This window comes from Trachemys scripta, chromosome 9 (genome assembly GCF_013100865.1).
Source record: "Trachemys scripta elegans isolate TJP31775 chromosome 9, CAS_Tse_1.0, whole genome shotgun sequence".
NCBI lineage: Eukaryota > Metazoa > Chordata > Testudines > Emydidae > Trachemys > Trachemys scripta.
In genome coordinates this window covers 73,129,464-73,141,783 of record NC_048306.1, presented here as the reverse complement: position 1 = coordinate 73,141,783, position 12,320 = coordinate 73,129,464, and the positions used below count along the sequence as shown (strand labels likewise).

The 12,320-nt window shown below is 44.7% G+C and overlaps 1 protein-coding gene across 1 annotated transcript in view; it reads left to right on the top strand.

Moving 5' to 3' along the window:
* Positions 1-12,320, top strand: part of SLC9A9 (solute carrier family 9 member A9) — a 332,485-nt gene that overhangs the window by 92,705 nt on the left and 227,460 nt on the right. Inside the window, exon 5 of the mRNA XM_034781731.1 lies at positions 11,414-11,529. Coding sequence (XP_034637622.1) covers positions 11,414-11,529 — 116 coding nt within the window. The remainder of the gene's footprint in view (positions 1-11,413; positions 11,530-12,320) is intronic.

The following is a 12,320-nucleotide window of genomic DNA, read 5'->3' as shown; positions in this document are numbered from 1 at the left end:
ATCAATATGACTCCCTTTTTCTCACACCTCAACCCTTTTCACCTTATAAAAGCAATAGCAACCTCAGTGCAGGCCATTTCCCAGGATTAATGGCAAGCTGTCACAAAGGTGTGCTTTCCTCACTGGATTTCCATTAAAAAGCACTCCTGATGTGCAGTACTGTATGATATCACTGTGGTTGGGAACTCAAATATCCAGCCAGATCCAACTTACAAATATATTCTTTGTTGTGGAATGGAAGTGTTTGTACTAGCTCATTAACTAATACTTTCAAGAAACCCATTATTAACATTGCTCAGAGATAAATTGCATCCTTGCAAAGTGTCCTCTGTTGGCTTGGGACAATCAATGGTTTTCACATAATAACCTCTACATGTAACTGTATAAAATGATACAGGTAGGCTGACATTTTCAGCTAAGAAGAATTGATGAGCAAGAAAACAGAGGGGCAGATTCTGATCTCAGTTACACTAATGGAAACCTGGAGTAACTCCAATGATTTTGAGTGGAATTATTCTGGGTTTACTCTGACTTCAGAATCTGCCAACTGCAGCTGATTTAAATGGAACTACCATGGGTATGTTTGTGTAACTGAGATTAGAATCTGCCTCACTATGCAATATAATAAATACAATGTCATTTCAAATGTAAATAAAACAAACTAAACAAATAACATACTCAGCCTGTCATATTTCCAGAGAAATAAATTCACGTACATTCACGTGTGTGTACTTCTATTTTCAAATTTTATTTGTATAAATCTATTTTATATTGTGCTGCAAATGTATAAATTATTTCCTGGGGGCAGATCTTCTCCTGGTGTGAATGGTCATAGCTCCACTGATGACAATTACACCAGATGAGAATTTGCCCATGTGGGTTTTTGGTTTATCTTGTATATATAGAGGGCATTTTAACATTTTTAAGGCAGAAAAGATGACAAAAACACTGCCTGTTGAGCTGTCTAGAAAACCCTAAATGAAATAGAAAGGAACCAGTTTCATTTAAATGTTCTTTAAAACATCTGTAGCCAACTGTTATACTTTTTTACATTTCTTATGGTATCTCTATTAAGAAATGACCTTCATTAAGATATGATCTTCATTAAAATATGCTACCTCTATATGAGAGATGAAAGTCAGTGTTTTTAAATTTAATTCACTCTATGTTGTCTTACTGAAATGGTTAGTTTGGTCTTAATCCTGCTCCCACTGAAGTAAATGATACAATTTTAATTGTCTCTAATTGGAGTAGAATCAGGCCCTTTAAAGCTGTATCCCAAAAGACCCTTTAAATTGTGTTCACCAAGCAATAAACAGTGACACAATCACCTAAAACGTAACATTGTTTTTCTGAAATGTATTAATGACCCAAAATATAGATGGTGACGTAAACATAGCGAACATAACATTTCATTTTCCTATTTATTTAAAATAAAGAGAGAGAGCCTCAGCTGGTATGAATTGGGTCGCTCCATATTTTTCACTGTAACTATACAAGTTGAGGATCTGCCCCATAGGCTTTACCATATAGTTTATTCTATGTACCTACAGGAATATATATGCCCAACCTGTCATGCTTTGGAGGTTAATTCACTGAGGATTTTGGAATTTGAAAAGTAAGGCCCACGTGCATGTCTAAGTGTGTGCATGCTTATATGAGTGCCTGACTTAGAAGAGTAACTTCCTGGGGTTCACATAAATCTATAATTTCACTCCTAGGAGGGTCACATCCTGTGTGTGCTTGCATATATTTGAAACCTTGAGTCTCTGCCTTCATACATGTTTTGTTGGTTTAAGCCATCATTTTAATGATATTTAGCATAACTTAAGTGTGAATATGTTTTTTTAAAGACGGCAAAGACAAATGTTATTTATGTTTGCTAGTCTCTATCCTGTTTCCAGTCATGTGTCCACATCTCTGGAAACCCCACCACTGTTGGCACTAATTGGCCGCATTATTTCTGGTCTAAGCAGAGGGCCAAGAACTGAATGGTCATGCAGACAAATACTGCAAAAAAATTAGGGGGGAGGGATAGCTCAGTGGTTTGAGCATTGGCCCCCTAAACACAGGGTTGTGAGTTCAATCCTTGAGGAGGCCACTTAGGGATCTGGGGCAAAATCAGTATATGGTCCTGCTAGTGAAGGCAAGGGGATGGACTCAATGACCTTTTCAAGGTCCCTTCCAGTTCTAGGGGATGGGATATCTCCATTTTTTTTAACTGCGATTTGCAAAGGTCTGAAAGTGAGATAAGTACTAAATTTTCACTGAAGTCAAGTTGGCATTGGATTCCTTTCTTTCTTAGGTACCTTTGAAAATCCAGAACGGTGGTATGATCTCACTCCTATAGGTGATACCTCCAGGTAATGTTTGAGGCACATTTGTAGAGCCTCATGGCAGCTTCTGATCTGTTCTTTGGATAAAAGATGTCAGTATACAGCTCTGTCTCATCAGTCTGCTATCTTTTGCAAGCACTGAATTGACAAGCATTGAAAATATTCAGTGCTCTATTAGAATTGATACCAAAGACCAGAAAGGCAGATACACTCAGTATTTAAACAATACTGAAACACTTAATTTAGCCAATCAGCTAAAACTTCACTTAAACCAAAAACAACAATGAGGTTCTTCACTGAACTTTGGTATCTCCAGTCATCACTGCAAGCAGGTCAATACTTGCAATTGTTACATGGAATTACAGCTATGGTGTGAGACATTTTCACATCACGACAGCAGCACCACACTCCTTTGTGAAAAGCCCCATCCTCTGGAGCAGGGTGTGTCTGGGGAGAAGAAAGGCTCACTTCATTCCAAAGTCCGATTCTTCACTACTTGGGGAAATAGAAATTATTCATCAACAATAACCACAGCTGGATAAACTGTGTGAGAACAATTTTGGGTTAACTATCTGCTAGGTAGTCTATACAAATACATGCACAACTCTGCTGGGCAATTGAGGACTTCTGCAGTAATGCATCTGCCTGCTTCAAGAACAATCTTCATTTAATAGACTTAATGTGTTTTAGAGAAACTACAGCTTGATAAAGGATCTAAGAACAATTTTAATTAACTATTAGGCTAAATGTTTTCAGTACTGCTTAAGCTGCCATTCTGATCTTCTGTGTATGTCACTTTAGGGCATGGCTACGCTTGCAAATGTAGAGCGCTTTGAGTTTAGCCAGCCTTCGTAGAGTGCAGTAGGGAAAGCGCTGCAATCTATCTACACTAACAGCTGCAAACGCATTAGCATGGCCACGTTTACATCACTTGCAGTGGCACTGGGAGCGGTGCATTATGGGCACCTATCCCACAGAGCACCTCTTCCCATTCTGGCACTATGGCTTGTGGAAACGGGGTGGATGGTCCAGGGCATTCTGGGTCCCAATGCCCCGTGATGCATCAGTTTGCATCCCAGCAATCCCTGTGCTTCCACCAACATTTGGCGCAATCCTTCAACGTTTTTTGTACTGCACGCTGTCTTCCCATTCGGTCTGCGGGAATGGAGCCCAAACTACTCAGACGATGATATCGACTCATGTAATGCATAAGACACGAGATTGCTTGTGGCATTCATGGACATGCTCACCACCGTGGAATGCCACTTTGGGGCTCGGGAAACAAGCACTGAATGGTGGGATCACATCGTCCTGCAAGGGATGACGAGCAGTGGCTACAGAACTTTCGGATGAGAAAAGCCACTTTCATGGGACTGTGTGAGGCGCTCGCCCCCATCCTGCGGAACAAGGACACAAGATTGAGAGCTGCCCTGATGGTGGAGAAGCAGATGGTGGCTATTGCAATCTGGAAGCTGGCAACTCCAGATAGCTATTGATAGGTCGCTAACCAGTTTGGAGTGGGAAAGTCGACCGTTCAAATCATGTTGATGCAAGTTTGCAGGGCCATTAATCGCATCCTGCTCAGAAGAACCGTGACTCTGGGTAACATGCAGGACATTGTGGCTGGCTTTGCACAAATGGGTTTCCCTAACAGCGGAGGGGCGACAGATGGGACGCATATTCCAATTCTGGCACCAGCCCACCTAGCTTCCGAGTACGTTAATCGGAAGGGGTATTTCTCTATGGTTCTCCGGGCGCTTGTGGATCACCATGGTCGTTTCATTGACATTAACGCAGGCTGGCCTAGAAAGGTGCATGACACACGCATCTTTCGGAACACTGACCTGTTCAGGAAGCTCCAAGCCGGGACTTTTTTCACATACTGTGCACAGGTGCCAACTTTTTTCTGCGCCGGTGGGTGCTCGCGCCCCCGCCACGACTCCACCGCTGCCCCAAAGTCCCTACCCTAACTCCGCCCCTCCCTGTCACTATTGGACCCCTCCCCAAATCCCCACTCTGTCCCCACCTCCTCCCCCAAGGGCGCCACGTTCCTCCTCCTCCCTCTCAGGCTTGCCGTGCAAAACAGCTGTTTCGCAGTGCAAGTGCTGGGAGGGAGGGAGAGGGAGAAGCAGGACGCAGCAGCGCACTCAGGGGAGGAGCGGAGGTGAGCTGGGGCAGGAGCTGCCGGTGAATGCAGAGCACCCACCAATTTTTCCCCATGGGTGCTCCAACCCTGGAGCACCCATGGAGTCAGTGCCTATGGATCCGTGCTTTGCTGCCAGAGCTCCGCACTTTTGTGCCAGCACTCCTCATTCTGGTGGCGGATCCTCCCTTCATTCTCCCTCCACTCTTGCACTTTTAGATTCTCATTAAGGGGCTGCTGCATTACTTCATGCAGCATGTCTTCTTTGCTTCTACGTGGCCTCTTCCTAATTCTTTGGAGTCTTTCGGCTGGTGATAACACGAACAGCTGAGATCTCAAGGTTGCATCTGTAAAGGCAAAATGCAACACTTAACAGAGGCAGCATTGTTCACACCAGACAGAGCAATGATTCCCCTGTACTTAAGGGCAAGCACAGCCTACACAATAGCATAATTTGCCTTGGGGAGAGACAACAGCTGCAGGGGGCCTCTATATTGAACACTGTCCCCACATTTTCCACAAGGGGTCATCCTAGAAGATATCTCACTGCTGAAGGTGACCTGGGAAGCAAGGGAGGGTCTTCTACTGAAATGCGGCTTCCACCCTGGCCCATATGCAGCTTGCCTGTGTGCCGAAATGGATCCTCCCGCCCCTCACGGCACAGTGGTGCAGACATGTTAGCCTGACTGGGACAAGGATCACAGTGGCTCTCCCAAGAAACCTGCACAAGCACATTGCCCAAGTTCTGGATGAGACCTTTGAAGAGATCACTGAGGCCGATCACAATGTGAGAGAGCACATCAACACCCTATTCCACATCTAGGCATGCATTCAGTCCTAACCCTCCTTGCCCCAAGAACCCGCACCAAATAACTTCCTTCCCAAAATAAAAAGCCGCTTACCGGGCACCCCCTCTGGTGTTTGTCCTTCCCCAAACATCGGCCACCGCGACTGTCTACCTTCCTCCTGGCTTGGGAACAGCTCCTGGCTGCATGCATCTAGGGATTCCGGGGTGTCTTCTCTTCCTCAGCACCCTCGCTCCTGCTTTCCTTCTCCTCCTCCTGCCTTGCTGAACTGGTCTCTGAAGTGTCCATGGTGGTCCTCGGAGTGGAGGTGGGGTCTCCCCCAAATATCACGTCCAGCTCTTTGTAGAAATGGCAGCTCGTGGGGGCACCACCAGAGCGGCAGTTTGCCTCTCAGGCTTTGCCGTAGACATTCCGCAGCTCCTTTACTTTAACCCTGCACTGCAGTGCATCATGGTCATGGCCCCTTTCCATCATGTCCCTTGATAGCTGCCCGAAGGTATTGTAATTCCTACAGCTGGAGCGCAACTGGGACTGGACAGCTTCCTCCCCCCAAACACTGATGAGGTCCAGCACCTCTCCATTGCTCCATACTGGGGATCACCTGGTGCGTGGAGGCATGGTCACCTGGAAAGATTCGCTGAGAGCACTCCACACCTGGCTGAGCAAACAGGAAGGGGATTTTCAAAATTCCCAGAGAACTTAAAGGGCAGGTCTGACAGTTGGTCACCTGAGGGCAGGGCAGTAGAGTTCAAAGTGATGACCACAGTGGCTAGAACAAGCATTGTGGGACACTTCTGGAGGCCGATCAGTGCGCCTTAACAGACCAGGGCGTCCACACTGGTGCTGCGGCACTCCAGCGGGAGCGCATCAAACATTATTCCACTCGCCGAGGTGGAGTACCAGGAGCACTCTAGCCGTGGAGTACGGGCACTCTACGTACTTTGCCAGTGTGGACACGTCATGAGTTAGAGCGCACGGGGCTTCTTTAATGCGCTCTAACTCTCAAGTGTAGCCATGCCCTTAGTGGAGTTTAGTGTGTGTTGATGAGAGCAATATTTGGCCAGTATATGTCATATATCCAGGTGAGTGTGGTTATCTAAATATTTTCTAAAAAATTGTTGGTATTCATATCTCTATATATAATGAATCCAGTTCTGGCCTTGGATAAGGACACAGCTGCCACTGACATCATTGTGTGCCACCCATATTTAAGGAGGCAGTACCAAACCAATTATTTGTAATATTAGATGTATTGGAAGTATATGGAAAAACAGAATAATTAACTACAGTTCTTATTATCAAGTGAGCTCATTTCAGGATTACTTCAAATGCAGAGTTAAATTATGTGTCTTTTATCTCATTACTACTTAGGGCTTGTCTACGCAGAGAAATAGTCTGGAATAGGTATAGCTGACTAGATGTTCCACACTAGCTCCCCATGCGGACACTCTTATTCTGCACTCAGAGTGTCTTTGTGTGGTTTATCTGAAACTACTTTGGAATATAACTTCCAGACCAAAGTCGATTAAGATGAACAGCACAAAGGTACTTAGTGTGTAATAAAGTATCCACACAGGAAGCTAGTGTGGAAGAGCTATTGTGCTTTAAATTCATACCCTTGCTTATTTCACAATAGCTTCCCCATGTAGTCAAGCCCTTCAGTACACAATCCAATGTTAGGCCTTGTCTACACTACAGAGTTTTGTTGACAAAAGTCATGTCAACACTCAAAAACGTTTTAATAAAAATCAATATTGCATGTTCACACTCGCTCCCTCTGTCGGCAGAGCTCGTCCACAGATGGGGCACTATCACCCACAGTGTGAGAAATGCCCTGTGGGTACCTATCCTACAGTCCAGCTTGACACCTTCTGCCGCTAGGTGGGAAGGCAGAGCAGATCATGGTGCATCTTGTGACTGGACTCAATGTCCCATGATGCATTGTTTTCTGTCCCAGCATTCCATGGGCTTCTGGCTTTCTTTCGCGGCATTTTACAGTGGTCCTTGTTTGCTGTTCACCCCGCCATCTCTGTGTGAAAGGATGGATACCGTACTGCTCTCCTATGCTCTAATAAGTCTCATGAAGACATCGCCGATGGCAGTGCAGTTAATCACGAAGTTCCTAACTGAAGAAGACTCCCAGTTCCCTGACATGCTGTGTGATATGGATAGGAGCAACTTTAGATTTATTTTGACACTCACGCAACAGCTGCAGACTGTGTACCATCACTTTTAGGCTCAGGAAAAAGCACTGAGTGGTGGGATCGCATCGTTATGCAGGTCTGGGATGATGAGCAGTGGCTACAGAACTTTTGGATGCAGACAGCAACCTTCCTGGAACTGTGTGTGGAACAAGGACACCAGAATGAGAGCTGCCCTGTTAGTGGAAAAGCGTGGACGTGGTGATTGCTGTGTGGAAGCTGGTGACTCCAGACTGCTACTGATCAGTCGCAAATTAATTTGGAGTTGGGAAGTGGACCATTGAGTTTAAATTAAGGCAAGTGTGCAGGGCAATTAATTGCATCCTGCTACAAAGTACCGTGAATCTGGGAAATTTGCATAACATAGTGGACAGCTTTGTGGAGGGGTGATAGATGGCAAGCATGTTCCAATTTTAGCACCAGACCACCTTGCAATGGAGTACATCAATAGGAAGGGGTACTTCTCCATGGTGTTGCAGGCACTTGTGGATCACTGTGGGCATTTCACTGACATCAACGTAAAGTGGTCCAGGAAGGTGCATGATGCACGCATCTTCGGGAACACCAGCATGTATAGAAAATTACAAATGGGGACTTTCTTTCTAGACCAGAAGATTATAGTGGGGGATGTTGAAATGCCCATAGTGAACCTGGGAGACCTGGTGACCCTTAGAGCCATGGGAGACCTGGGAGACCCTTACAGCCATGACTCATGAAACCTTACACAGGAAACCTGGACAGCAGTAAGGAGTGGTTCAACAACAGTCGGAGTAGGTGCCGGATGACAGTGTAATGTGTCTTTAGCAGATTAAAGGCGCGCTGGTGATGCCTTTATGGCAGGTTAGACCTCAGTGAGAATAATATTCCCATGGTCAAATCTGTATAATCTCTGTGAAGCTAAGGGTGAAAGATTTGCTCAGGGGTGGAGTGTTGAGGAAGACTGCTTGGCTGCTGATTTTGAGCAGTCAGATACCAGGGCTATCAGAGGGGCCCAGAGGGGGGCAACTGGAATCAGGGCAACTTTGAGGCAACACTTTGAAAATGAGAACCAGTAATATATATCTCTATGATTGGTGCTGCAATGTTACATTACATGTAGTTTTCCTAGGAAGCAATGGTGAAATTTGGGGCCATACATTCCAGTAAGCAAATTATTAAACTGCCTATGTATGTACTGGTAGTGCCTGCTATCTCAATTTGTAGGAAACAAATCATTATTATTATTACTGCACAAGAAACAACACACAGAGACAAAGACGCTTGATGGGAAAGGAGTTACCAGGGAAGGGCAGACTTTCAGAGCTGTGTGTAGGTTCAGCTATCATTTTGAAAGTTGTCCAAGGGAGTGGAGTGAAGGGGAAACCGAGAAGTCCCGTAAAGCAGAAAGGACTTTGCAGGAGGAGGTTTTTTTTTTTTTGGGGGGGGGGGGGCTGGAAAAGAGTTCTGAATATGCTATAGGGGAAGGCAGGCACACATCTGCTCAGTCAGCATTATTAAGTTCTTCTGCATCTGCATTTGCTCCGCAATGACTTTAATCATCCGCTCAGTAGCATCCTTAACAAACTCCTGATTTTCTTTTCTGTCCTGCCTTTTGGCTTCCCTCCACTCCTTGCATTCCCTTTTCTGTGCATTGGAGAAGTACAGTACCTCGCGGAACATGTCTTCTTTGCTCCATCTTGGGCGCTTTCTTATTTGGCGGAGACACTTGGCCGGTGTGTGTGTGTGTGGGGGGTGTTACTCAAGGCCACATGTGCCAAAGCACAAGGAACAATGCAGAAAAGCATGATTGTCTAGTTCACGCACAGTATTGAAACATTTCAGTAAAATACACCTCTGGTAACATAACAATCACTTTCTAACTGATCTTTGGCAAGCTCACATCTTGGTGAGTATCCAAAGCATGGTGTGTGTTGGCTGGGGCACTCTACATGGGGAAAAGAGCACTCTGCAAGTGTTGCATTGCAGCCAACTAGGGGGAAAATTCTAAAATTCTCCCACACTTTTCCACAGGCTGGGGTCATTGTAGCAGATATCTCACTGTTGAGGGTAAGCAGGAAAGCAAGGGCACATCTACTCCATGCTTGTGGCTTCCCCCCGGTCTCTATGCTGCCTGCCTGTGTGCCGCTTTGGTCCCTGCACAAGTGATTGCCGAATGGCGCGGGAAAGTTTCCTACAATGGGGGAAGGAACAAGGTAGCTCTGCCAAAGAACCTTCGGCAGAGGATTGCCGAATACCTCCAGGAAACTTTCCTAGGGATCTCTCTGGAGGATTCCGGTGAGATCTCGGCATGCATCAACACCCTGTTCCACCATACTGATTAGCTGCACAGGGGAATGTCCCGCACACAGAAACACAGCCAGCCTTGTACATTTCTATACCTTGAACCCACCTCTGCACTACACAAACCAGCCACTACCAGGTGTCTCCTCTCCTGCTTCTTGCTCTCCAGGGAGCAACTGCTGAGACTGGCTAGACACCTCCGAAGTGGTGAACAGTTCCTGGCTGCCTGCCCCACTGGACGACCCCGCTGGGAGTGCCACATCATCATCTAATTCCACCTCTTCATCAATGACTTTGTCCTCCAGGTTAGGTCCTCTTTCCACTGCTTCCAGACCTGCCAAAGTATCCATGGGGCTCTTGGCAGTGGAGGTGGCGTTGCCACCGAGGATAGCATCCAGCTCCTTATAGAACCAGCAGGTCTTAGGTGCAGCACCGGAGCGATCGTTTGCCTCCTTCGCCTTATGGTACACCTGCCTCAGCGCTTTTATCTTTGCACTTCAGTGTGTCCCGATCATAGCCCTTTTCACATAAGCCTCAATAAACCTGCCCATAGGTATCAAAATTCCTATGGCTCAAGCGCAGCTGGGACTGTACAGCCTCCTCTCCCCATGTACTGAGCAGATCCAGCAACTCCACAGTGGTCCAAGTGGGTGAACATTTGCTGAGATAAGCTGCCCTGGTCACCTGGGAAAATGCGATGAGACCTCTCCAGGCTGAGCCAACAGGAAATGGAATTTCAAAAATTCCCGGCCCGGGGCTTCGAAGGGGGATGGGTGAATGTAGTTCAAACTGCTGACCAGAGTGGTCAAGAGGGGAATTGTGGGACACCTCCTGGAGGCCAATTAAAGCGATAAAATCAAGTGTGTTGTCTACACTGGCACTTTGTCAGCACAAATTTTATGCAAAAAGCCTTATGTCTCTCGTCAGGATGGCTTTATTTTGTTGCCAAAACAGGGCATTTTCACCGCCAAAAGTTGCATCGCAGAGTGAATGTATTCACTCTTTTGTCGACAAAACTCTGTAGTGTAAACAAGGCCTTAATGTTTTTTTGTGAAACTGGCAGTCCTTTAGCACCACATTTTAAAACTTGACTTGTTGACTGATTTTTTGGGGGGAGTGTTAAATATCCATCTCATTGTGATGACTAACTTGCTGTTTTAACTCAGTCTATACTAGAAGCATTAAACACACACACACACACACACACTCTGAGAAAACAATCAATTTAAGAACATCAGAACAAGTCAACATAGCCACTCATGTCACTATGTTTGTGTGAAGACTCTATAATGTTTGACAGATTACTTTTGATCATCTCTTCTTTAGATTACTTTATTTTATTTTTGTAAAATAAATGGCTAAATGTATTGTCATCTGTCAGCAGGTGAATAAATTGCTAATATTCAGTAAAAGGTTTTTGCTCTTCAAATGTCTAGACAATTTTGATACAATATTTCAACAGCTGAAACAGAAGTCGATTTATATGACAGCAACAATTTGTGTTCAGTACTCATACAATAAGTGTATTTAAAAGAAGATGCAGAAGACAACCTAGTGGTTTAAATAGGAAACTATTTAGTGTTGTGAAATGAAGAGAGTAAAAGTGGAATACTATGTCTGCATCTCTGTCTTTCTTTTCTCTGACAGGTTGATAATGTATGGCTTTGTGAAGGCCATGCTACATGTTGGCCAGTTAAAAGGAGGGGATTTTCACTTCACGGACTGTTTATTTTTTGGCTCGTTGATGTCTGCTACAGACCCAGGTAATTGTTTAAATTTTTTTTTTAATTTTTGGCCACAAAACTGTCAAATGTGGAGACCAGAATATAATGTTTCCATCTGCCTTCCTGATTTTACTCCATTTGCTGTTAAATAGCTGATAGATCTTCTCGTAACCAGAAATGTTAGGTCAAAAGAAACATTTCACTATCTGGAAAGATTCTTCTCTTATTTATGTTAGTAGTTAGTTTAATTGTGCTTGTTTAGTCCACAAACTTTGAAATGTTGAAATGGATCAAATTCTAGAGGATGCCTCCCAGTGTCACTAAGGAATAATAATACTAGGAGATAGATCCTTCTGTTCTAGATACGCAGTGTCAAATGTAACATTGATGTAAGTGGGCGTATCCTCCCCACTTGCATATTCCTCCCCCTTTTTAGGTCCTGATCCAGTTCCCAGTAAAGTCAATAAGAGTCCTTCTATTGACTTTAATGGGAGTTAGATCCTGCCCTTAATTATCAATATGCTTATAGATTTTCCAATTGTAGATACCTTAATTCCTGATAGGTTGTCATTGCATATGTAATAATATGTCTAATATAGAAATGGGCCAGAACTAAAACCCCAGGTCCACACATCCCTGAACTTTGGGAAAGTTCTGATCCAGATCCAAACTTTGCAGCCCAGACCAAACTCTAGCAATCAGCAACCAATAATACATGTAATTTAATGCCTACTTATATAAAGTACCTAAACCATCTCCAACAGCTCTTCCAATATTCAGTCTTGTCTTGTTCTCTCATCCAGTTTCAATATTTCAGACAGTGTTATTTG